The following is a 27,689-nucleotide window of genomic DNA, read 5'->3' as shown; positions in this document are numbered from 1 at the left end:
GACTGACTGTGCCTGGCTGTATCCATCAGTCAATCTTTGATGATCAGACTTGGTACTCTTTCTTACCATTTGTAGATGAAGGGATATATGGATGTGAAACCCTGGGATTTAAGGGAGTTTGTTTTAACCTTAGTTTCCTACTCTGCAGTCAGATATCTCCCTGTAAAGGCAGTATCAGCTGTCTTGTGTGGCATAGAGGTGTGCTCAGTGTATGCCCACATGGTTATATACTTAAATATGTTCCTGAAGGCTGGTGTTCTGCTAACATGCTCTAGAGTATGGACTGATGGATTTGAGAATCTTATGTTTCTGTTTTGGACAAATGTGGATGTCAAAGGTGAGACATCTGGGGAATTTGGTAAGGGTGAGTTGAGAGTTGCCCTCAAAGGTGCTGAGGGGGAGCCCCACTGTTTCAAAGCTGGCTCCACCAGTCATATGACCAGTCAAACCTGGTCATAGCACAGGTCAGCATTCAGGATGTTGGAGCTGTCGGCAGCACGGGTGAGGAAATGGGGTTCAGTAAGACATGGCTGACTTGCTGCTGGTTGAACCCTTTCCAGTTGGCAGTGGTGAGATGAAGACATGGTGTTGGATTTGCTGTGCCTTTGCTGCAGTAGGATCCATCACAAAATGTAGAGGTGCCAGCACTGGACTGGCTGGCAATAGAGCTGTGGTCTGCTGTGTTTTGTTCTTAATTGTTAAAATTTGCCCCAATACTGTTATCAACCCATATCTGATCAGGCCAGGGGTACTGTGTAAATAATTCATAGGGCTTACTGGTTTCAAAGCAAGTCTAGTTAGACTGGGTGGAGGACACTGGAGTTGAACGATGACAGAACATGCATAGTACTGGATTTTCATCAGATGCAAATTTGGATTTTGTTAGAGCTATTCTAGATCTCCCTGTGGTAGCTGAAGCCAGCTTTACCCAAGACTCACCAGACTGCTTACCTTAGTTGCCAGAACAGAGCTACCTCTACTTCATAGCCCTATCTGCCTGCTGTGGATTCCTTTGTGGTTTTTTGTTTTTGTTTTGTTTGCTTGTTTTGGTTTTTGGCTGGTTTTGTTTGTTTGTTTTTAAACTCAATGGATTTTGGTATGTAATAAGGATTGCTCATAAGGGAGTTGCTATAGATCCATTAATCATTAGAACAGTTTTCATGAGAAGAGTCTTGGGGCTGCATTAAATCTGTCTTGAGAACCTGTAGGGAAGAGGCTGTGCTTGGTCTCTGTTCTTGTAACTAGAGTGCATCATGTTTGAATCTTTAACTTCTCAGTTAGACTTTGGCCAGAGGCCAGAAATTAGACCACAGGGCCTTGTTAGGCAGGAATGGGCAAGTGATGCCGTTTGCTTTTGGATTAGTGGATCTGTGGCCTTTTATTTTATGAGGCATTTGTTGTACATGTTTCAGCTGGTAAATGACTTCTTGCCTGGCCTGTTAGAAGGCAGCAGTCTCAGCCATAGGTCAAGTAGTACTGCCATAGGGTATGAAGAATGCATTTCTTTGCTTTATCCTGTGACCCATGATCTTGTTAAATGTTTTTATTTTCCCTATTACAGAGATCTAGCATTCTTGCCTCTAGAAAGAAAAAAAAAAAGCTAAGTCAACTCTACAGCATTTTTAATGCATGCTTAATGTAAGTGCAAATAAATGTAAGAAGCCATAGTGGCTTCAGGCTACTTACAGCAAATAGAATTATCTTAACATAATGATTATTTGGCTTTTGTTGGTGTTTACCCAAAATGATATTAAGAGTAAAAGGATGAAACAAAAATGCCTGTTCTCTTTATTGATAGTATTACATTATTTGCAAGTATTTAATTTTCTTTATTGACATCAATATTTTGGCTTTCTAAAGTAGAAAGCCTATTTAATGTGGAAGCAAATGCATTGATAAGTGAGACAAAAGCATTGCTAACTGGATTGCAAGGATTGTCTATTAATAGTCATGCTGCTTTACTTTGTTTTGGTAGTCCAAGTTAGTAGAACACAAGCTAGGTGGCAGGGTATTAGTTCACAAAATTGAAAATAGTTCACTATGATTATTTAGTATTATCTTTAGGTAACAGGTGTTTAAGAGACATGGCTCCTATTGATTTAAAGGCTGGGTTTCTGTGCATTGGTTTTCTTGTTAAATGGAAAGGAGATCCAGTGAATGTGAGTGAGAAGTTGGTTGTCCTGCTGGTAAAATCTAAGAACGAATTTGTTCTGGCTGCAAGCTTTTTTCCCCTAGGAGTGCTTGTAAAGCAGCGTTTCAAGAACTGTTCTCTGGTAGTCTTGAACATCTTCATGAAAGTCATTGATTACTTTGAATGACAAAGGTGTATTCCCAACATGGTAGGGGTGGTCTGGCTGTATAAGTTCAGAAGTGGCTTTGGAGGTGCAATTAGCTCCTATTTTTTTGTCATATGTTGGCAACGTTGCAGAATACACATTTATAGTAGGAACAGATGTGATCCTGCATTTCCTGCATTTGAATACTGGAAGACTACTCTGGACTACTTTGAGAACAGAGGTTCACCCTGTGATATCTGTTCATGTTGGCCTCCTAGTGAGGCAAAACTGAGCCTCTTTTTCTAGCCACTAGTATGGGAATATGAGTGACTGTTATCCTCTCTCATGTTTTCTGTAATGATAAAATTTATGGTTTGTGTTTTAATTTTGTCTGTTATTGCTTGATAAATAACAGTTTCTGGAAAGAAAAGCATTTTGTAAATATCAAGGGCACTTGCTGAAGGTAGTACCAAGCTAATCTAGGAAGAAATGTAGCTTTATTGAAAACTTGTTCTCTCTTCCTTTGCATGCTAGGTGTCTTAGAAAATGTATTTTTTTTAAGATGATAGCTGCACTTGAGTATGTGTAGATGGGACAGTGTTTAGAGCTGTCCCATAAGAAGCCTCTAAGCACGCATACTTATGTAATAAGTAAGCAGCACAAATTTGGTGGTAGGTGTACATCATTTTTATCCTTAGAGCTTGCCTAGTTTTATGGTGCATTTCTGTAAATAGTAATGAAAAAATCATACTTCAGCAAGATGCCTCTCTTTCAGACAAGTTGTTGGGGCTTCAGGCCACAGTACTCTCTCTGCTGTGGGATTTGGTGTACTACTTTGTTATTAGCCTCGAGATCAAGGCTTGAAGTCAAATTCTTGAAACGAATTAATGTTGTATTACCTTGCTGGATTTCTTACAAGAGAAGTCAACAACTTGGAAAACTAAGTTATTCAAACTAGAAAACTTCTTCAAGGTGCAGTAAATTATTTTTCTTTAAATTTGAAACTTACTGATTGCCGTAAGACTGATCTGAAACAAAAGACTGCTAGCGGATGGGACATAATGCCTTACTGCTAGTCAAAGGATGCCTCACAAAACAGAAGGTAGCATAACTTGGCTGTTTTTTCAGGCTCTCATTTTGCTCTGGAAAAGACACTTGGAATTTCCCTTCTTCCCTTCATCTTTTGAACAGGAAGTATTTGAAGTAATTTTTTTCAGAGAGGGGAATATAGGAAGATATTCTTTAGAGGATTACTAGATTGTGATGAATCTCAAATTTACTGATTTTAATATATATTTACGTAAACAGAATAGATATGTAAAAAGCTGAGTTCTCTGTAGATCTTATGGCAGGATGGACTTTGGTGCACAATAACGAAATCAAAATTGTTATACTTTTTGCCATTAAAATTCCATCAATGTCAATTAGCTGACTCATCACTAATCTCATCAAGATTAAGAGACCTTAATCTTACTCAAACAACATTATAGCCCAGAATAAGAGGTTGGAAATTGATTTTTTTTTTTCTTGTTTGTATTGCATGTGTTCACACACATGTGCTTGCTATTTTGTGATTTACTGCAAGCTATCAGCAGCTTGGAGATGATCTGATAAAACCTGAAAATTCTCTTACTAAATTATTTGAGGTTACGTTCTCAAATACTAAATTATTTGAGGTCTCCCTAGCTGCTGAGCTGCTCTGAGAATTCCTTCCCAGTCTATGGTAGGGAACCTGAATCTTTGATTATACAAGCTAGGGAAGTATATTTAAAAGAGAACCTACAGCTACTGTTTCATTATTAACAAATGCCTCTTAGAAGAATGGTTTTCATGACCCTGCAGGCAGTTCTATGCACATCTGTCAATGTTTGCCATCGTGAAAGTATAAAACTGGTGCTCAATTCAAGTGTTACTTCAGGACTCTTTTGAACAGGTGCTTTATATAAATCTTAAAGGCAGAAATACTGGGAGAGGGCAAAGAGCAGGTTTTGAACTTAAACAACATCCTGCTATGAACAATAAACAGAAATTGGTTATGCCTTAACTTTTGGCTGGAAAATACTCTTAAATGCAAGTGATAGTAGCAGTTACTACCCTGCTTGCTACCTGCATTTATGAAGCTGATTTCCAAAGTAGGAAAACAGAGCCTGAACTAGTGTAGTTTGATACAACAGTAAAATTATCTTAAATCATTGGAATACACTGTGTGACAAACTGATGCTACAAGAGCTATTTTTTTAGTGTTCAGCCATTCTGTTCTTGAAACAGCAGCCTCAGACAGAAGGGAGTAGATACTACCCCCACCAATCTGTTTTGAGTTGACATGCTAAAGCTTTTCAACATCTTAGAATGAGATAGCAGTTAAACTAATAGTGGGTGGGATGATGAGGTATAATGAGTGGAGAACTTGTCAGTTCATCCCAACAAAAATCTCATGAATTCTGGTGATACCAAATCCATTTTGAAATTATTCAAATGTGGGCTTTCTAACTTAATGTTTAAACAAAATGTCCTGTTTCTGCTGTAAGGTACTAAGAATCCAAATAGTTATATTTAGACATAAATTATATTTGTTATATAACTGTAACAAAGTACATTCCAGACTTGAGAAATTGTTAGCTGCTACAAGACTTGAGTAATTGCTAATTAGTGTGGTTTGTGGCCAGTACTCATGGAGTCACTAGAGTAGGAACAAATGCACTTAAGCCAGTTGTGGTATTTGGTTTCTGGCTTTTAGTCCTTCTTATTGGCCTGCCAGAAACCTGTCCTATGTATTGACTGGCTTTCCATCCTGAAGTACCAAGAATGAAGAGATATTTGCTTTATTGCAAGTTATTAATTGGGTGAAATTTTTTTAACAACTTGCAGGATTCTGAGCTCTGCTTGTGGCTGTGGGCGTTATGCTGGTTTCCAGTGCTGTGCTGCATTTCTCTTTGCCTGTCCCACTGATGTGCTCAGGGAAAGTGCCTTGCTGGCCAGCACCTGGAAGTCAAGTAGCCACTTTGTGTGGGATGAAGGTGCTACAGGTGCTCAGCACATAGTGAAGTGATCATGTATTTGAGGGTGTGGGCAGAGGAGGGGCTTGAAATCTGAACTTAACAGTGTTAAGCAGCTTAAACTTCTCTACAGAGTAGTCTTCTTTGAGGAGCACAAATCTCTTACTCCCTGCAGAAGGAAAAGCTCTCTACCATTTTTTAGTAAGGAAATTAAAGTACAACTATATGCAGAGAAAAAGCGGATACAGTACTATCTACTCATGGATTCCTCTGTGTAGGGAATAGATAATGTTCTCAAACATTGTTCTCAGATGTTTTCCTCATGCATTATGCAACATGTTTCCCTAATGAAAGCAGGATAAGAGCACCTAAAATTTTGAGTTACCTTCCTCTCCTGAGGAAAAAGCACTTACTTGTAGCTAGCAGTGTCTTCCATGGTTTCCTGTCATTATGTTGCTCATAATTATTTGATATCCTTTATGTGATTATCTCTTGCCAGCCTTAGTGGTGCCAGTTGTCAGGTCATGTCCGATTTTCTGCTCCATGCAGCTTCCTGTTCATGAAAGAGATGGGCTTGATATACCCCTCATATGTGGAGTCTGGCTTTGCACAGGCATGAACAGAACTAAACCCCCAAGCTGATGGTGTAATGTTAGTGTGCTGGTAGCTTCTGAAAGACTGAACTGGCCAAGGTGCAGTTGGTACTTAACAAGCCAGTGGTGGTTCCCGTCTTCTTTCCTTGCCAAAGTGGTCTGGCTTTTTCGGTACACAGCTGTCCTAGCATAACTGTACTGTCTTGCTAAAAATAGAAGATGTACCACTCAAGTAGGCCTGCATTAGACCTACAGATCTAATGCTTTGCTGGCATGGTTGCTTCTGATACAGTTCAAAAAGCCAAATCCTTATTTCGTCCTGTGACTGTCTTGTGAGGTTTTAAGTTTTCTTTTCTATTCCCTATCCAAAAAGCAAGCAAATAGTTTGGAGCGGGGCAGTGGGAAGAAGAGGAGACAGACTGCCAGGGAGGAAGGGCCCTGGAAAACTCTTCTTAATGCTTGATAGTGATATATGTGGCCCACAAATAGGATTACTAGTCATGGTTATCCAAGATGCATCTGACATAAGTACATGTGGCTCTAAAGAGAGGCACATACTCGTGGGGTTACTACAGGTGAAAAGAAAATAAAAACTACTCTTTCCTTTCTTAAAGGAGAGGGGTTTTTATCAGCTGAAGTGGTAGCTAAAATAGTTTTTAACCTTTTCATTTGACAGCCACAATACTTTGCTATTAACCTTGCTCATAGGCAAGGGAAAATAAATTAAAAATAATCCTTAGAGACCCATTTATCTCTGCAGGTATAATGACCTGTAACCTCACAGATACCATCTCTGGTAGGAACAGAACTTGAGTTCTACAGTATCTTTATATTAGGATTTCACTTGAGAAATTGTTCTTTGAAACCTAGTGGGGAGGGGATGTGTGTCAAAAGTCAAAGAAGTGGGCAGGTCTCTGTTTCAAGTACTGAAATACAGGATGGTGCTGAATTTCACACCCCCCCCTTTTTTTTTTTTTTTTATGTTGAAACGTATTAGAATGTTTCAATGAAAGCCACAGCTGTCTCTTTGTGCATGGGTATATGCAGACACCTACTGCACACTTGCCTTCTGTGAATCCAATGCAGAGCAGTTTGAAAGTGCAAACATATATTTCACAGATTACCATGGGGATCACTTTAATCAGCTTTGAGACCTGCTAATGCTGTAGAGATCTTTGAAGGACTACTGCTGTTTTCATCTCCATGCAGCCAGTGCAAGAAGGAACGAACGTCATGTCTCTGTGCCGTCGCTGGAAGAGATGCTTCTCTCTAGGTAACTGTACAATGGGCAGCTGCTTTTGTTGTGCATTACACTGAACTGGGGGTGGACAGAATTAAGAGCAACAGCTTTGGGAACACTTTAGAGCAAAAGGTCACTACGTATTCAGTAAGTCTTTCTAATCTAGTATTGGCTAGAAGCCAGTGTTACAGGCCTCTGGGCTTTTAGTAGAAGACAACAGATAGCTTTAAATAATAAGCATATAAATGGAAAAACATTTATTCTTCTTGTTTAAATTGTTCTCTTAGAAATCAAGATCAGCTGTGCTTGCAGCTGATATGCTTAAAGCTGTTAGTAAATTGTTACAGAGCAGATGCATTACAGAAAGGAGAAAAGCACTTGGGTGTCAGAATGCTAATAGAATTATGATGTGCCAAGAATATTTTTAGCTTCAACCAATATTAATACAGGGAAACAGGCCTCAAAGGTGGGAGGAGAGAAGGCTGTAACTGCTTTCTTTTAAGCATTAGCTGTGACTGTCAGTTGTACTAAGATTTCTGATGGCTGTTTTTAAAATATTCCACTAATCACATAACAGATAGATGTATCTGATAGTTATGAATATGGCCCAAAATGGGATTACTAGTCATGGTTATCCAAGGTGTATCTAACAAAAGTACTAGAATTTCAGGATCTTTCTTGAGCAGTGGGATTATTGACAGGAGAGATGCTTATTTTTGTTTTAAATATAAGAATCCAATTTAGCTGTAGCTTCTGCCACCTCATGTTCACTTTTTAAAAACTATTTTAACAATCAAGTCTGATAGATTCCAGGAACTGCAAATAATCAGACTGGAAGAAGGGAGTAGAATTACTGTTTTGCATTGTCAAATACAATGGTTTCAGTATTTTTTCCAGTGGCTTGTTTGTTTGTTTTTGTGTTTTTTGTTTGTTTGGTTTTTTGTGTTTTTGGTTTTTTGTTTGTTTTTTGTATAGAAAGATTTTTTTTGAGCTGGAAATTCAAAATAAACTTAAATAGAAAGTTGCTTTTATTTCAGAGACTGAAAGTGCATGCAGAATGAACACAATGTGTTTTTACAATTAATCTGCATTTGTCCTGTTGCCTTGTCATTAAAATGCTTCTCTGTTAAATGAGTAGCTCTAAATCCAGTACCCTCCACACTGTTTCAAATGCTGAAGACTTGTTCAGTGTTTACTATTGTGTGCATGTGTTTTGAACCCAGTTAACAGCTGGTAAGCCATGCTAATCCAGGAATTAAAAAAAAAACCAAACAATTTGTGAAAAGAGCAGTGAAATGTTGACATGTGACATTACCAACAGATGAGTGGAAACATTGGCCTCCTCCTTCTTAAAACATGTAACCCCAAACCTAGAACATAGAAGCAGTGTATGGTGTATTGACTTCTCACTGAACCAATGCCTCCATTACCTCCTTCAAAGCTGCCTTAGTGCTGCTTCTTGTGGGGCTTGCTCAAGACGTGCTGTTGGTTAGAAAAAAATTTATGACACATTTCTTTTAGGGTGCCTTGGTGTTGTTATAGTATTTACTAAGTTGTTGGAAACCTGGAGCATATGGAACTCATAGGTAACTTTCAGAGTTGAATCTGAATTAGAGAAGTCTGAACAGCTTTGAGAAAATCTATTGCACATGAGGTGTTTGGATTTAAACTTGAGGGTTTCAGTGATGGCTTGGGAGGTTCCTTGAGCTTACTGGAGCTGCTTATTTAAAATTCTGTTTTACTTGCCTATTTAAAACTCTGGTGTTGAACAGTGGCTGCTGAAGTTGAGTATTCAACTTTCTGTCAGCCTATTAGGTCTAATTCATATGCTGCCTGAAATTTATTTTTTCAGGCCTCGGATGTATCATTGGTTCTTATAAATCAGACACATGCAGATATCAAAAAAAACCCTGCTTCAAGTCCAAGTTATGGTGACAAACTTCTAACAAATAGACAAGTGAGTTTGGAGAACAGAAGGAAACAGTAGAATAGGAGTGAAGCTTCTAGCAACACCATTTTTGTTTAGTGCAATATGGGGACTTTAACAACAAGCCATTTTTTTAAACTGGTGTCAATTCTTAGTGCCCCTAATGTTTTTGAAAACTTAGTCTGGAAACTGGGGCAGGGGAAGAAGGAATTAGCTTTTTTACTTCCTAGTGATATGGGTTCAACCTTGGAATTTAGCTGACAGCTGTGTCTATGAAGCTTGAAGCAGAATAAGAATAGATCATGTGTAGTGTTATTAACTCAGCATTATCAGCAGAAGCTGTTTGTTTTTGACATTAAGTGAGAAGGTACAAAATTGCTTGGGAGACGGAGAAGAGCTATTTTAGGCCAAGTGCTATTCCTCTTGTGGTCTCACCAAGGCTGCATATGAGGATTGTTAGAGGGAATAGAAATATCACGTCTTTATTTTGTTATTCCAAGATGCAAAAATAAATGAACCAAGGAGACCTTAACACGTACCACAGACAGCCCTAGGCACCTTTGCTTTCCTCCACCTGAGTATTTTGCCAACTCATTTTGGCTTTGAATAATGTGGCTGTCTGCTGTTCATACAGAGGGAAGTGAATTTTATTGGGTGGATCTGCTTCTTATCCCTTGCCTCACTAAGAGTTCTGTCCTGCCTCCTGAAATACACAATATTTTGTATGACAGTGCCTCTGAATCTTCTCTGTATACAGTTTCTGCTAAACTGTAAACCCCCGAGGCAGCATAATTCTGGCTGCTGCTGTTTAGTTCTCTGAAGTGTCTCTAGCATTCTGCTAGGAATCTGTTTTGTTTGTGACAACATTTAGCTGGTTCATTCAAAGGAACTTGGGCATATGCATCAAAATCCAGGCTCCAGCTGTCTCTGGCATGCAATTCCATTTTCAGTTGGAGGCTGCTCCTCAAAACAAGCAGTGTTTTGTGCCTTGAATTTCTTAGAGTTAAGAACTTTCTAGTCAGTAATTTAAGGTTATTCAGAAAGACCATTTTCAGTGTTGTCAAATTTAATTTAAATTTGGGATAAGCAAGGCGTGTACTATTCCTTTTTAGTTTTAACAGTAACAGGGCCAAGCAAATGTTCTCTTAATTTCTTTAATCTCAACAGTTGCTTTTGTTTCAGCTAAGGCTACAAGAAGTTTGTCACAAATGTTCAGTTCTAGTTAAGTGAAAGCTACTGATGCTATGGGTCTGTTAACACAGTTGATCAAGCAACTATGACCTACTGATCTACCTGTACTGCGATTATCTCTCTATGTGTTCTAACACTGCAGTTCTTGTGTAGTTACATGATACCGGTGAATTGGTCCTCCTTGGACTGATGAGTACATCCAAGCTTTTCTTTTGGCTTAGCTGAGCTCTGATTTTATAGCAGCAGTCTTTGCGGTGATCCCTGAAGTGCACTGTCGGGTGTTTGCACTGCAGGATATTTAACACTTGTATGTTCCTGAAGACTGGATTAATGCATCTCTCAAGGACTGACACTTGTAAGCTGCAGTGTAGCAATCCAGGCTTCAAAGTAAGCAAGCCCAAATTAGAAGCCAGTCACCTGTCTTGAGTTGTTGACTGACTAAATGAAATTATCTCCCAAATTGGTCTCAGAGTAGGCTGACAAGTGATCTCTTCCTAACATGATGGCTTCTCTCATAGAGAGAAGCTTGATAGAGGCTCTTTGTGTCTGTGTGGCAGCTTGTCTTAGTAGTTACTTACTCTTATAGGCAACTACTCTTGAGTTTCTTAAAACTTGTGAAATCCATGAGCATTATCACGTTTACTAACTTGTCTGCCCATCAATACCATTCTTAGTCTTGTTAATTTTGATAATATACACACATTGCATAGTTATAAAGAGAAAAGGAGCTAAGTTACAGACCTGTGTCTGTTTAATTTTCTTTGCAATTTCTGTGTTAACTTGATGGATGACAACTTCCTCCTTGTATCCTGGAATCCGGAAAACAAGGTTCGTTTGCACAACAGTTGTCTCTTGTTGTGCTTGTTGAATATTGATTTATTCTTCATATCCTTTTGGGGCTACTGTCTTCAACTGAGACATCTTCATCCGACTCTTGCCTTGTTTCTTGGTCTATATTTTGCACAGAAAATAATTCTGTTAAAATAAACCTACAAAACTGATTTCCTTCTATGCATTTCTGAAAGATCTGCTATAAAGGTGTGGGTGTCTTTCTGTGTTCTGATTTGAACAGCAAAGTTATCTGAGAGCTTTAAGTCTCGCTGTCCCAAGTTTGATTTGTAGTACGACTGTCCATGGCAATCTTGAGTTGGTTTAGCTGAACACAAGTTTATTTTACTTTAGCTTTAGCTGTTGACAGAAACAAATTCAGGTTAACTTTTAAGAATAAATTCTAGTATGAAGAACTCCAACCTGATGTTGTTTTGCCTACTTAGTATCCTCCTAGTTTTGCTGGAACATGTAACTGCTTAAAAAAATCCAAATGAAACCAAACCACTGAAAACCCAAACCAGCAATTGCAGGCATTTGGAGAATGTACCCATGACTTAGAGTCAGAACTGAGTTCAATTCCAGCTTTTCTGTTTTACATTGTCTCTAGTCTGTAAGAAAAACAGTACCTCCCCTGGGACTGTACATAATGCTGCTTATGTGTCTTCCTGCAGAGGGGCTTGGTCTGGCTGAGTAGTCACTTAGGTATCTGCGATACCATTTCAGATACTAACTGTACTGATTTGCTATCCACTTTATTATTATCCCTATTATTAATGTTGCATGGTGGCAAGCATTTCAGCCTTTTACTGTACAAGCCCCATTGTAGGACTCCTACTGCCTGGAATGACAGATATGGAGGAATAGGTCTTGTGTCCAGCATTACGAACATTTCCTGATGATGCTCTGAAGGCTGGGTACATGTGTTCTCATGCACTGGGTACATTGCAGCTAACAACTACCTTCTGTCACTAGAGTTTGTCACAGCCTCCTTGTTATCCTAGATTGAAGCTCTCTGAATGTCAGTAGTCCAGTCTAAAAGACTTTAACTGCTTATGCTTAGTGCTCACATTAGCAGAACTGACACCATTCTGTTTTTAGGTAACTCTTTACCATCTAAGCTGATTAGACACTACTAGGTCAGAAACTCAGTACTAGTGAAGTCCCAGGTGAAAATATACAGTACTTTGCTTCTTTTTCACAGTCAACTTTTTCCATTACTGTGAAAATCTTACACTTGTTACTATCATATATAAAAGATTGTTTTTAGTAAACAGAAGTTCTGGTTGGCCTCAAACCACAAGGAACTTTCTTGGGAAATCTGAGGGAAGTTTTATAACTGTCTATTCAAATTGACAAGATTGTTCATATTTTTGTGATCAAAGTTAAATGGGTACCAAACTTCTTAACTGTACCTGCTGAAAGCTTTAAGTTCCTGAAAGATATGTTTTAGTAATATCCATGGTGCTGTTTACAGAACTTAAATAGCGTGCAGTAAAACTAAATCTATATTACTTTATTATTTAGTGTGTGGTTTTTTTTAAAAGAAAATAATAGCTTCATTTCTTGATGCAACTTGCTTTACTCCTAGGATATAGAGTAAATGTCATCTAGGCAGCAATGTGCCATTTTTGCTTCTCCTTTAGCAAATGAAAGAGTAATTTTATTTCCAGCAACTTAAAGCAGAACAGTTCTTGCATGATTCTTGAGAGAAACGAGAGGTGTCTTTCAACTGTGGTATTAACTTCCAGGCTGTTGCTATTATGAACCCTGGTTATTTGCATGTAGGTGATCTAAAGACATCTTACTTCGCAGGATATATCTACGATGAAGGAATCATGTTTAAAAGCACTTTTGGTAATAGAGCTAGAAAATTAAAGCTCCACTGTGAATTCTTCCAGAACTTCCTTTCCTCAGACATGACTGTGTCAGAACGTTTGCCTACAGTTTTACACTATGGAACACTGTAGAAGTTTTCTAAATTCTTAAAAATTAAAGCTGTAACACTGTCAGGTTTTTTTTCACATGAACTGGTTGTAATTCAAGATTAAGATATCCCAGTCCTAGTGGGAACAAAGCTTTCTGGGAGGACCTGGTAGCCAAGTTCATGCCCTGCATCTCCTATTGAGAGCATGCTGTGCTCTGTCTCTTTGAACTCCTACCTTATGCACTTTTAGATTAACTTCCAAGTGCATTTCTGTTGAACAGTGAAGGCAGATAATGAAACAGTGTAAGAAAGAATGGTTTCAGGTAAAACAAGCTCACTTAGATAAGCTTCAAAGTCACTGTTAATATATGAACTTGCTGATAATTCTCAACTGCAGAACTCCTCATTTGGTGTCCTCTTCGGTATTCAGTTTGTGACAGGAATCCTGTGGAAAAAAAAATGTTATCCCAAGAAAATGACAGTTACTGATTCTGAGTGGCTTGTTAAGAACTAACTTCGTATTTCAGTGCAGAGAAAACTTGTCTGCCACCTCCCTAAATGTGGCTCTTACCTTCTCAGATGTTCACTTTGCTAACTCTTTCTTTGAGGCTTAACCTATAACAAAAATGCCATGTGTTTAGTAAATGACAAAGTTTGGAGGCCTGTGGTGAGGCTCTCTTTCACTCTGAGGGAAGCAGTCTTTCTTCAAAAATTCCTACAGCTGGGGGCATACAGAGGACTCTGTATGGCTACTTAAACTTTGACTTGTGACTGTATAAGCTTAGAACTGCAGAGTTCTCACAGTGAGAAAAGACCTCTGGAGACTGAGACCAACTCTGCTCTAGTGGGGGCAGCTTCTCTAGCTCAGTGTCCTTTCTTGTACAAGATCTTACTCCTGCAAAGAGTGTGCAGAATCAGTATAATGATTCCTGGCTATAAATGCTCTTAACATTGCTTTAGGTTCTAAATGACAGGAAGAAGCCTTTTTGGTGAACTTCATGTAGAAACCTGCTGTTTCTCATAGCTTGTGGTTCTGCTGTAGTGGTGAGGGGTTTAATTGTCCTCTTAACACTCTTTCTTAAAAATGGAACCCATATTAGAGAAATTAAGCACATCACCAAGCTAGAAGTAGTAACTAGCTATCTAATCTTCTGCAAAGTGATAATTTCAGCATGACTTCTCTTGTGACTTCTGACAGTTGGCAAGCATCCTAAGTGACTCATCTTTAAAAACACTACGGAATTAACAACACTTTATTTATTAATTGTACAGGAGCTATGATTATTACTGACCAGACATTGAGGAGACAGACACACATGGTAAGTGTCATCTTTGCAGGCCTAGTAAGAGTATTAAGTCATAATTCATTGCTTTTCAAATGATAATAAATGCCATGTGAATTTGTCAGGGCATCAAGTCTGATTTCTCTTAATGATGAGAGAAGGGTATAAAATCTCCTTATTTTTGTCAAGCTTTAATCCTATCTTTTTTTAGCGAATAAATTTGTTAAATAGTGTGAAGTAAGAGCCTTGAAGAAATTAATGGGCTTTATAAAAGTTTATAAATAATATAAATATAATATAAATATAAATAATAGTTTGGGAGTTTATAACTCAAGTTTCACTCACTGAACTTTAAAGCACAGTGTGAAACAGTATTACCTGTGCTAAGTGTCTTATGCCTCAGAATTGAAGCAAGGTATATTGGACAATGCTGAAACTCTGTATGGAGGTAAGTAGTGGAGTTACCATCCCTGAAGATGTTTAAAAAAACATGTAAAAGTAGTGCTTCAGGACATGGTTTAGTGGTGGACTTGTCAGTGCTGTGTTCTTGGTTGGTCTTGATGATCCTAAAGGTCTTTTCTAACCTAAACAATTCTATAATACAGACATAAGATCAGTGTAGTTAAACATCCAAAATCTGATGTAGCTAAGCATATGAAATAAAGAGGCTGTAAGGGACAATGGTCTGCTATTAATAATACTAGTAGTTGAAGCATGAATAGTTTAATACAAGATAAATTGCATAGCAGAGTTGCAAATCCATGGGTAAATAACAGAAAATATGCAGGTCTTGTGGGAGAGACAGCTTCCAAGAGTGGAAAGTTGGTGTGCCCTAAAGTGAAGTCAATGAGTCTAATTGCTTTGGATACAGGGAAATAAACATTACTATGAGTAAGAACTGCTGAGACTTCAGTTTTAAATTTTACCACTGTAGAAGGTGGTCAAGTCTGCTTTATTTATCCATAGCTTTTCTGAAACAAGGAACAGTGGTGAAGTTGCTTTTGCATGGCTGAAGTGATTGTCTGCATGTGGTCAGGTGTCTTTAAAGGGGGTGTAACCCCTGGGACTGCTGCCTACCAGAAGCCCCATAGAAGCTCAGAGCTCCTTAATTTTTGTAGGTGCAGGGAAAGGAAAGCATCTACTGCCAGTAGTAGAGGTCCCTGTCTGCAGATTTTTTGGTGTGATCTGCTTAGTAACAGGGAGGGAGATGAAAGGCATTCCTGATGGGCAGGATTACTGAATAATCTTCCAAAATGAGCCTTATTCCACTAAGAGTTCAAGCAGCTGACTTGAGCCACTTTGAGAAACAAAAACATTTTTGCAGCTGGTTCTACACACTCACAAGTCTGCTTTGAAAAATATTTCAGTGCATCCAAAGAGTAAGGCAAATTGTCCTTGCGGCACCTGTCTTGGAGAGAGTAGACAAGAGCATAGTGTGTTAAGTACACCTAAATAATTCTGAACGTTATCAGCTGTATTAACTCAGTTAATCCTTACAGTTGTGGGATAGCTTCATAAAACTTCGTGGAGAGGAGAACTAGTCAGCAGGAGAACTTCAAGCCTCAGAGGGAATTATGAAAAAAAAAAACAAATGAAGACTTTGGAAAAAACCAGCAATTTTTACAGCATGTTTTTCTAGAATAATTGCACTTTTGTTTTGGAGCCTGACTAAGAAATCAGATGAAAGCTTCCTTGCACTTAATGCTCTTAAGAGTGTTGTTTGATCTCCTTGGCAGTTACGCAACATGGAATCAATGGGAAAGGACAAGTATCCAGTAGTGCTCTTAGTTCTGTTTTTTTTGAAGGAGAGAATACTCAGCAAGGTTGAGCTGTTGTGGCAAGCTTCTTTAGGCTGAATAACCTATGATAGTATCATAACGGCATTGCCTTGCATACTGTTTAGTCTTCATATTTCACTTTCTAAATTTGTCCTTTTTCACAAAGTAAAAATTATCGAGTTGCCATATTTTTGCTCTCTGAATTAGTTTCAACTGAAATGAGTTATCAATTAATTAAGCTTCGGACTTACGAGTCAGCTTAATGTCTCCAAAATGTCTTCAGCGTACAACGCTTGCCTCTGGGAAGTTGAAAGCACGTCAGTGTGTTAATTACATTAGCTTTATTGGCCGGCTACTAGCACCACAAAGTTTGTGTGCTTGACTGTATCGTTCTATGAATGGGTAACGTTGCCCTCCAGTGGCTGACAGCTAGAGGATATAGAGCGTGTTTGCACTAGCAATGAAGAATCAATCACTGGGAAAGTCTGGGATGAGTAGGGCGTTACCTTAGAACTATATCCTGTTTTAAACAGGACAAGTTTTCACACAGTACCCCTACTTAAGTGTTCAGTATATTAAGGCTGTGTAGGATGGAAGGTTTTCTCTTAAGCTTTAGTTAAGGAGGACGTAATTTCTGGGGTCTTTCCTATTCATTGCAAGAGTCCTTTTTAGCTACTGTCTGATCAGATCAGCTTCTTTTGCAGTATGATCTTGAATTTATACAGAAATCAGAAATACATTTGGTTTTACAGTAGTTGCTTCTAAAACTTAACCTTTGAATGAACTTTTCAAAGAATGCTAACATAACACCTTTACTCGACTCTTGTCTAGAGCCACCTCTGCTAGCTTGCAAATCTATGGCTTATTGAATAAACTGATATTCTTCGCTAATATATTTACAGCTCACGTAAATCAAATTATCTCCGTAGCTTAGAATGGAAGGGGAAAGCAATAAATCTGTCTCCACAAAGTTGCTAATGTTTTGAGGCTTGACAGAGGAAATAGCTAGCTCCTTTCCCTTATGTTTTCCCATTCTTTTAATGCAAAGCTTAACCATGCTTATAGAGCCCAATTCACTCCAGAGTAGCTGGAGATGAAAATAAGCCGAAGAAGCCTCAAGTCGAAGCTTTAAAGCTGTAAGTGTAAAAGCAAGACAGTCTTTTTCTCATTTCAGTCTAAAGCTGAGTCTTGTCTCTGAGTGCGGAGTCCCCAGCCAGCCCCGGCCGTGGCCACCCTGTGCGGTGCGGGCGCCAGGCCGCTCGGTCCCGCCGCGGGGGCCTGGGCGAGGTCTGCTCTGGCGGGGATGATGCGCCGCTCCCTGAGCGCGGGTCCGGGCTCGGCCGCCCGGGATGCGCTGCGCGCAGGCAGGCAGCGCCAGGTAGCGGACCGGACCGGGAGCCCCGCGGCGGTGCGGTGGGTGCTGGCTGCAGCCCCCACTCCGCCAGCTTTCGCTCCGCCGGAGCCTACGAGGCTGGAAGGAGAGCGGCAGCGGGCGCGGGAGGGCCGCCCGCCGGCTCCCGGCGGGAGCGCGGCTGGCAGTGGCCCAGGCGGGCGCGGGGGCGGCGCTGCCGGGGCGGGGCGCGGCCCATCCCATCCCCGCGGGGCGGGGGGCGCGGGCCCCGCGCTGTGCCCGCCGCCGGCTGCCTGCGGCGGCCCCGCCGCCCCCTCCCCGCCCGGCCATTATTTACCAGCCGCCGCCGTGGTAAACGCCGTGCAGGGCGCGCTCGCCGCCCACCCGCGGCCCTTCCCCGTGGCATCGTGCGGCCCCACCGGCTGCGGCCGCGGCCCCGAGAGCTGCCGGCCCGGCCCCGGTGGGTGCGGCCCCTCGCTGACCGCCTCCTCTCCGCGCTCTCCTTGCAGGACCGGTCTGTTCAACCTCGGGCTATAAGAAGGCGGATGATGAGATGTCCGGAGCCACGTCCGCGGCGGATCTGGACGAGGCGCCAGCCCGCACCATTTACTTGAACCAGCCCCAGCAGAGCAAGTTCCGCGACAACTGGGTCAGGTACGGAGCGGTCCCCGCTTCTCCCCTTTCAGGCGGCAGTCCGCACATCCCGCAGCCGTGGGCAGGGAGGGCTCTGGTCCCTCTCCTCCCGACCCTGCCCGCACCTGGTTTCAGCACAGGAAAATGTGTCTCTGCCGAAGCAGGCGCGTTGGTTTGGTACAGGGGGGCACCAGAGTCTGGCCATGGCACGGGGGAATCCAGCGGCAGCAAGGGAGTGAGCTGCTGGAGTTAACAATAAGGGTAGGGAGCTGATGGAGCTGCATGGGTAAGATGCATGAAAACATCTGCGCTTAAGGAAAGCCACTGAATTTCGGAATAACGGGACCTACTCAAGTACTCCTGAATGCGAAGGCTAACCCGTGAAAATTTAGTGGGAGTTTTGGATAGAAGCCACTATGTAAACTCCACAAAGTGTTCTCTTAAAGAGTAGCATTCGGTTGAAAGAACAAGTAGACTAAGCATAAAAAAAAATGTATAGAATAGCAAGGAAGAAAAGAAAAATATGTCTAATAGGATGAGAATGACTACAGAAACTATAATCCAACATCCCCATGCATAAAAGGCTGTGGTCCACTTGTGTTCTTTAATTGAAGACCAGAGGTAGTTTTCTCTGGTGTTTGGAGTCTTTCATTGTAGGTGTGTGTGTTTAAGACTTATACTGATATGGTTAATGCCATATTATTGCAGTTTGGAAACACAAATAACATGCACTGAAACACGGAGTATGAAGATGTGTAACATTAGCAAGTTGTGGTGGCTATGCTTGCCACGCTTGCCTGAGGTTAGCTGGATGAACAGATGGCTCCTGCCATGAATAAGGAGAAGTGTTATTTATCATCTGTTTGTTAATGCAGATGTTTGGGTTATTGTTCATAGGACAGTTTACACAATGAGTGCCTTTATGAAAAGAGAAATTTTATATCCTGCTGAAGTGATGATTTCCATTACCTGTTCTATTGTGTGCATTATCAAGGGTAATTCTAAGAATATCCTTTGGAAGGATGCTGGCGTTCTGGTCAGCACACCAACTTATATATACTTTACATCAACTTTGACTTGCTGTATAGTTTTCTGGGAAATCCTGTGGTTTAGGAGCAGTTAAAATGACAGAATTTCTCAGTATCTTTGTTATTCTACATAGGTAGCAATAAGGGATGTTGAACATTGTCTTTCATTGCTTTATTGTCACTTTACTAATTCAGAAATTACTTTGACCATTTTCTGCGGATAGACTGCTTGTGCTTTTCCTGACTTAGAGAGGGGAAAAGCAGGGAATAGAGGGTTGGCAGAATCTGTAGTTTAGGTTTTCCAGAAGGGATTCTGTTCTGATTTGGCTAAATCTTATGGAAAAATAGCATATGACTGCTACCAAGAACTTCCTGACAGTGCTATTACCAGAGAGCGGTTGTGCCTTACTTGCTGTCTGGAAGCCATCCCCTGATAACTGTACAAGTTTCTCAATACCTTTTTGCATCTTTGCTTCATGACAGGCAGTTTGAGTCAGGAGGACTATTTGTGTGTGAGGGATAGGACAAAATACAGGTAATGTAATGGCAAAGTAGACATCTTTTCATTTCCTGGTTAGGAATCTTAGCTCCTTAGTGTCACTTGGAAATCAAGTTAATTTTATAATAATTTACTGCTGCTTAGTAAAAAGGCTTTGATCTCTGCCTTCTGAAAGGGTGACAGGCGTTGCCTGTGCTCCTTCCATCCTCTGGATTAGCTTTCTTCCCTCAGCCCAGTGGGACTGCAGGCAAAGGTGACTTGAGCTGGTAATGTCTGAGTAAGGGGGCCTCGTGTGGAGTATGAATGGTTATTTACTCACTTAAGTATATTGGAGTTTCTCTTGAGGAGCTGCAGTTCTGTATTGCCTTCAGATTTTCTTACTTACTGTTCAACTTCAGAAACTCATTCAGCACTAGATTTTTCTGGACTGTTGGATTTGCAGATGTATTGTCTCCATAGGAAGCATTAGTGTACCACAGAGCAAGGTGCTGTGTCAGCAGGTAAACACCTCTATGTGAGGGCTTATGGTAAATTAAACTGAAGAGGAGGATAAAACAGCTTGTTTTAAATTATGTGAGTTGTGACTGTCATATTTTTGATAGTCATCTCCTATTTTCTGAATAACAGTGGGAATATGTGAACATTCATAGAAAGTTTTCCAAATTAAGGGTAGCGTGAAACAGCTTGCTCTAAACAAAGCAAAATACAGAAAGAAATAAAGGTGCAGACTATGGAATAAGGTAGGTTAGTGATAATGGCTTTTTGTGTAAGATGGTTAGAATATCGTGAGCCGCTGAACTTTTGGGTAGAGATGCACAGTTAAAAGTGAATTCCACTGTTTGTGGGAGCAAAAAGACAAAGTGATAAATACCAATATTTTTTAATTTTGGGCAAATTAAGAAAAATAGACAATTCCCTAATACCACTTTGAAATAGTATATCGTGATAGTGCAAAAGTTAAGTGGATGGCAAGATGGCATTAAGACTTATGGAAGTCTTGAAGTGTGAGGATGTAGAATGAAGAAGCATTTTCTCTTCCCCAGGCTTTCTGGTCTTAATGAGACTATGAGGACTTGTAGAGAAATGGCTAATTCTTTTTGTGTTCTTGGAACTTTGTCACAATCTACTTCAAAACATAGTACTCTGTGTTGTAGGCTGGATTTAGCTTGGCCATTGACATGTATATGGTTGTAACTCTTTTTTATTATAGTGCAGCAGCACTTCTCCCTTATGTAGGAACACCTCTTCTGTCTGCTTCAGAAGCTTACTACTCTGCTGTATTCAGTTTGAAAAACTCTGTGTATGTGTTACTCTTTAGACTTTTTAATAAAAAGTAATTTATGGTCTGTTTTCAGTTGAAGCATTTTAGAAGCTTTGAAATATGTAGAAAATTGAACAAATATAATGGCTTCATCCACTGCAACTGTGCTTGTTGTATTAAGTATGTTTGTTTTTATGAAAGCTAACTGGTACCTATTTTAACATGTTCAATATATGTAACTTACTTGTGTTTGTTTAATCAGAGCATTTCTGTACTTAAAGTTCAGTAAGAAATGAAACATTTATGTTGGGAAAATTCTCAGATGCTCTGTACACACCTCTGTACCACTTACTGTGACACTTATGTTCTGGAGCGATCTGTGTGCTTACTGAAGCCCTACTTCCTGGGAAGTGGCTGGACATTGCCTGCTGATGGAAAGTAGGGAGTAAGTTTTTTGTTGACCTTTGTTTCTCTCAATGATCTCTGCCTTTGGTTTATTAAACTGCCTTTATGTTGGCTCATGAATTTTTTTTCGATCTTATTTTCTCCACTATGTTCTGCCTAGAAGAGGAGTGATAGAATAGATCAGAGAGCACTAAGTGTCCAGCCAAGGTCAACCCACCACAAGTTCAGAAACAAGTTTCCCTATTGCCTTGTAAAATCAGAGGAGTACAGGTGGGGTGTGATGATAGAGGCTTGAATGGTGTGTCAGTACTTTGCAGATCACCAAAGTAAGGGCACGAATACTTTTCCAAATGTATATTCCTTGAAGACTGGATATTTTACTTAAAGTGAGAATGTTTCATAAATTTTACTTTTGTGTAAATACAGTTCCTTGATGTTGTGTAGTAATACAAGAATCTACTCTGACGTCAGTTGTTTGTGCTGAATGTATAACAATACTGAAATTTTCTTCTGGTGCATGCAGTAAAAATCTGGTTAAGTGATTTGAGCCCCTCACTTGTTGTGTATGTTAATACTGATGCAAAAGAAGTCGGACTTCTGGTTTATTGATCCAGGAAGAACAAGTGTGCTGAGATAACTTTAAGAACATTGGAAGTTGTCTCTGAATTTGCTAGGTACATTGGAGTTGCTCTTGTAAATGTTGCTCTAGGTGATATTCTTCTACTCCATCTCTAGTAGTGCATCCTGGTGCAAATCTGTTTTGCATCTGAATCAGGACTCTGAGTTCAGCATCAGTTTGTGGCTTGAGTGAGAGGTTGGGGCAGAGCAGCTGTCAGGAAGGGCAAAATTTGACTTGTTTTTAGTGGATCTTGAATCTAAATGTCTTCTTATCAAAACAGAATTTGGTGGCTTGATCTGTTAGGGAGGTTGCAGAAGTCGCGTTCTGATATTCAGAAAATCCTCAGTTCAGAAACTTGTCTTCCATGCAGGTAAAAGTTAAATTTTGTTAAAAAAGGTAATGATCAAAAAGTCTTCAGTGTTTACTTTCAAATCGTATGGGGTCCTAAGACTCAAGTAACCAGGTGAGAAAAATTTCTTGTCTCATAAGGCAGAATTAAATTTCCACTGGGGAATTTAGCACTGAAGATTGTAGCAAGACTTCTGCTACACGTGTCCTGTATTAAACAGTCTACTGTCTATCTGTAATCCCAGACTGTCCTGTCCATGTCTGCAGGAAGCTTGCTGGTGACAAAACTGTAGACACAATCTGTATTCTTCCTTTATTCTACATGTGTGTTGCATTAAATGAGGAAAACTGCATTGCTTTGTTGACTTGAGAACAGGTATTGTAGAAACCACTTGTGATTCAGAGGCGTTAATGCTTTTTGAATGTGTGGGGAGGTTCTCACTGCGCTTAATGAGTCCCCGCTGCTGAAATAGGAGTTGCTAGTATCAGTAGCCAATTAGTATTGACCCTTGTAACCCGAGTAGCGTTCACTATGATCTATGGTTGAAAATGTGGATGCCAGTCCATGTTTGTCTGCGCTACCTGAATTTATTTGCACTTGGTGGTATATAGCCCAGCATTCATCCTGCACTAAAATGTACCTGTGCTCTTTAGGTAAAACTGCCCCCACTTCTGTTTATTCTTGTTAAGAGTTCAGACCCTGTGTGTTTGTGTTACTGTGTATGTATTACATTTGGAAATCTCTTCTGTTGTCATGTGAACAGACTGCTTGCCTGACTGCAGAACAGCATTTTGAAATTCTTCAAAGAAGGCATGTATTATTGTATTCTGAATAGTACAAGTCTAGTCACGTGTTAAAATAATCCTCTAATTCTGTTCAGTTCTAGGTAGATACAGTTCTTAACTGAAAAAAAAAGTACTTAGTGTTACATAGTCTTGTAAACAAACAAAAACTCATTTCCTGCAGTGCAGCTGTTGCTGATACTGCAGTCTATCACAGTGAAAGAGTCTTGAATATAGCTGTAGAATGATTTTTTTAGCCTTTAAAACTCAGTAAAAGTAATTGGTATTGTATACGTGGTGTTATGTTACCAGACTCTATGGATATATTTGAAGTTGCTGCATTTTTGGTCTTAGTGGGCTAGTCCTACGGCCAGAACCTCTTGACAGTTAAATTGTTGAATTTTGCATAGATGAAATGTCTGGATGAAAAAAACCTCAGATGTGGGAGTTCTAGTGCCCTTCCACCTGCTGCATGCTGAGCTCTCTGGTCTCCTGAAATTGTTTTGGATTTTTTTGGCATGATAAATTGCATAAATCAGCAATAGCAACACAGCAGGGCATTTAAACTGGTTACCCTTCTTTCTCTTCTTAAATATAGTCACCATCTAAGTGACTTTCAGACACTGGAGCCGAAACTTAAATGGAGTCTGACTTCATACAAACAAAGCTGTTTTCCCACGTTTTTGTTGAATAAATACTGGCCTGTATTCAGTAATGAGTTTTTTCTCCTGTGACTCTGCTTTATGTATTCCTCCCCTGTTGGTGATCTCTGTCCAGAGAAATAGGTGAACGGTAGAGGCTAAATGTTTTTGGTCATTGTCTGTGAGGTTTGAATGAGGGTGGAGTCAAAGCAGGTGTATTTTGGGATGTAAAGGTGGCAAATATAATAAATCACACTTTGTTGAGTCTGTGCTACAGCCTTCACTGAGTACTAGTGGTCTGCAGAGGAAGGTAGGAAAGCCAAAAATTCTCTTAAGTGGACCTAAATAGAGCTTAAGAATTGTAATAACAGCATTCCAGTTAGTTTCTCTGGATTGTGGAGACAAGTACATTTCTCTCAAGACCAACTAAGTATTAATCTCTTGTACCAGCCCTTTACTTGTCATTAAAATAAAAACTACTTAAGTTGTGGTGTTAAAAAATGGCTTTAAAACCTGAAGTTAGCTCTCTGGCTTTTAGTCAGCTAGCTACCTTATGTGACTTGTTTGATGTATTTTTTTTTCAGTCATCATCATACGTTGGTGCTGTGTGTTTAAGTGAAGGCTGTCTTCTGTTTGCATAGTAACTAAATGTGGTAGTAAACTGACTTTATTAGACAGTAGTGTTTAAAGGTTAACTGTTCTGGTCAACTCTATTTTTATTGAGTTGTATTTGCCAGCAGGGCTACTGAAAAGCAAGGATGTCTTTCTGTAGTGATGACCTGACAAGCATGCTGAAATAGTATTATGCCTTCAGAGCTTCTGGTACCCTTTCTAAACAGTCTTTCTTTAATGTATTTGTTACTGAAAAATAACCAGGAATCTCTCCCCATTCTTGTAGGGATTTCATGAATAGAGAATTAATGGAAAGGCCTTTGCTGTTTGCATGCCTTAGGAAAAGCCTCCAGGGTACAGGACTTGGAAGCAGAAGTGCTCCTGCTTCCATTAAATGTGACCACACAGTCATGGTTTCTGGGTTAAACTGAGCGTAAGCATTTGTAGTAGTGCCTGCTCTGTATTAAAACTGCCATGAGCATTACTGTAGGAGGCTTCTCCTGTGGAAGTAGTACTTTGGTAACATCAGTTGCATTGGTTGTTGCAGTCACAGTGCTTTGCTTTGCACTGTTAGCTAGAAAGGTGTTGATAACCCACCAGTATTTTGGCTACTGCTGAGCAGCGCTGGCGCAGCACCAGTGCTGTCTCTCAACATTCCTTCCTTTCCCCATTGAGGGCAAGATCCTAGAAGGGGACACAAGTAGGATAGCTGAACCAAACTAACCAAAGGGATATTCCATATCATATGATGTCAGCTCAGATATAAAACCTAAGGAAAGGAGGAGGAAGGGGGGGCCATACATTGCTTGCAATGTCTACCTGCTGAGAAACTCCTATGCATGCTGAACTCCTGCTTCCTAGGAAGTGGCCAGAGACTGCTACTGATGGAAAGAATAGAATAAGCCTTGTTATTTTCCTCTTCGCTTGTGCATGTGCAAACTTTTGTTTTTGCTTTAGTAAACTGCCTTACCTTAACCCACAAGTGTTTTCCATCTTATTCTCTCTCCCCTATCCGGCTGGGAAGGGGAGTGATAGGGTGGCTTGGTGGGCACCTGGCATCCAGCCAACATCAACCCACCACAACGATATATGAACTTTATATATATAAGATGCCTTAGCACTTAAGGAGAAACTGTAGGGGAGTGCAGGGAAAGATGGAAATAAAACAGGCACTTGATCTATGGACAGTGGTCATTCAAGAGCTGGATGACAGATAGTCGAATGTGAACTCTAAAGAAATCTTGGTTCTTTGTCTTTCTCTGTCAAGCTTTAAGCAATATGTCTTGGAGTCTTCAAGTAGTTGCACCTTTTACTGTGTTAGGGCAAGTGTTGCTCCTTGCACACTCCTCTGTTCTACCCCGAGCACAGTCTGTCTGAAATTGTCTCAAGTATTGAAGCACCACATACCCTTTTCTTAGTTGACAAGTGTACAGGCTGTAAACAGAGCAGTGAAACCTTTGCTGGCTCGAGTCTTCCTCTGTAAGAACTATAGGCTTGAGAATTCATCTGACAGAGCCCTTCAATTGAATTGAGGGCTGCATTGGTTCAGGCAGAAATTGCTGCCTGTTATGAAAACTGACATTGGTCAGTTTTAGAACCTTATTTCCAGTCAACCGATAATCATTTCACTTGCATACCAGTAATCGCTTCTTATAAGCTTTCATGATATTTTCTTTGTGGAATTTGTAAACAGTTGATTTTTATGTCTCTTTAGCAAATTTCATGATCAAAATACACCACCTTCAGTATGGGCAAGGAGGTAGACGACCTTTCACTGTCTGGCACATGCTAAAAGCTTTGATCATAGCACTTGGATTTAGAGTAACCTCAGTGTTCTGTGTGGCAGCACTGTTTGTTGGTGAGATGTTCTTATGAATGGGCTTTCTCTGTACTCAGTGTATTAACTGAATGCTGTTTTTTATGTTAATATCACTTGAAATGTGTAAAGCTTGCTGCTGTGCCTCCTGCAGCAATGATGACTGCCTGGAGGTAGCTTGTGTCACACTGCTTCTGTACTTAAGAGCTGTAGTAGAACCTCAGATGCTGATGTTAGACACTAAGTGTCATGTGCCTGGCAGCACCTTAGCATGCACACACCATTGCACTGAAGACAGTATTTGAGCTCTTAATTCAAGCAGATCATCTTGGGTTTTCTGGGTGTTGGGTTGTTTTTTTTCCCTTCCTCCTCTGTTACAGGGCATCCGATCTTTTGTACGTGTTAATGGAAACAAAGCGTGTTTGGTGAGAGAAGAGTTCAAGTCTGTAACAAGCACTTTAGTTACCTAGTCCCTTTCCTGTGGTTCAGATGTCTGTGCCAGGTTTTCTTAGCAAGTGTTCCTGCAAATTGATGTGTGTTGAAGTCACCAACATCAAGCAGTATTCATTCTTAAACTCTGGAGAGCATTTCAAGTATGTGAACTGTGGCGTTAGTAGCTGTGGGTGAACACTGCCTAGGAAAAGACAGTTTGCTATACTTACCACCCCTGGAAATGGGACCACATGTATCTCAAGGAGGTCCTGTTTTCTTAATCATGATTATTCTGAAGGTGAAGTTCATCTCAAGAGTTGTCATTCTAAAGGAAGGGTTGGAAGTGATTTACATGGCAGACTAAAAATGCAGAGCTGTATTCAGCTGCACGTTGTCAGCACACATACGTGTCTCAAGGACGTAACTGCTCTGCTTCGATTACTGACAAACTTTTCCTCTTCAAGCATTATTCAGCAAAGTAAAACTTTATAAAATCTTTTCGAGACACAGGGAAAGTGGCAACAATGGGAGTGATTGTGCCAAAATTGCTCATGAAAAAATGGAGGAACTATACTGGAAAACTGCTACTGTGTTCTAAATGCACTATTTGCTGCTTTTCATTTGAGTGTTATTGAAATAACTAAGTAATATACTTAAGTAATATGGTAGTAGGTTTAAGTATGTGAATGACACTAACTTTTTCCAAATTATACAGTGATTACTTTGAGAAAAATCTCTGTGCTCGCCTAGAAACAGTGGAGCCAGACTCTTTCAGCTGTACTCATGTGTATCCAAACTCATTTGTTTAACAGGGTTTGGTACTGTTCCTTCTGACTAGTGCAGTGGTGTAACTTGAAGCTTGACTTACACAAATTAGGTTGCGGGTGTAGAAGAGATGTCTTTTCCAATATTTACACACCTGTTTAAATGTTAAATTTGTGTGGTTAAGCAAGGTTTGTGTAGTTAACAGCTGTTGCTTCAGGAAATACCAGTTTGTTTAGTTTCCTCCATGTGCTCCCCTCACCCCTCCCTGCCACAGCCTGTTCTGTGAACTGCAAACCTTGTGTTCTTGGATTTGGGTACCAACCACTTTGAAGACAAGATGACTCTGATTTGAGCTAGCCTGTGCAGATGTTTATCTTTAGTGACCAAAACTCTGCTATGAGTGAGCGAGCTGATTGATATTTTTTTTTCAACTTGTTCACTTGTAGACTTTAATTTT

General features: G+C 40.2%; 1 protein-coding gene across 2 annotated transcripts in view; it reads left to right on the top strand.

Moving 5' to 3' along the window:
* The window catches only part of ATP8A2 (ATPase phospholipid transporting 8A2), a 318,028-nt gene that overhangs the window by 16,424 nt on the left and 273,915 nt on the right, over nucleotides 1–27,689 (top strand). Inside the window, exons 2-3 of one of the 2 annotated variants that reach the window (XM_050334135.1) lie at nucleotides 6,985–7,138; nucleotides 17,900–18,044. In XM_050334135.1, the coding sequence (XP_050190092.1) occupies nucleotides 7,069–7,138; nucleotides 17,900–18,044 (215 nt within the window). In that variant the 5' untranslated portion in view covers nucleotides 6,985–7,068. The remainder of the gene's footprint in view (nucleotides 1–6,984; nucleotides 7,139–17,899; nucleotides 18,045–27,689) is intronic. The other variant, XM_050334134.1, reaches the window with a different exon arrangement.

The sequence above is a fragment of the Myiozetetes cayanensis genome, unplaced genomic scaffold (assembly GCF_022539395.1).
Source record: "Myiozetetes cayanensis isolate MyiCay16 unplaced genomic scaffold, myiCay2020 scf5-8, whole genome shotgun sequence".
NCBI lineage: Eukaryota > Metazoa > Chordata > Aves > Passeriformes > Tyrannidae > Myiozetetes > Myiozetetes cayanensis.
This window is presented reverse-complemented; position numbering and strand designations above follow the sequence as displayed.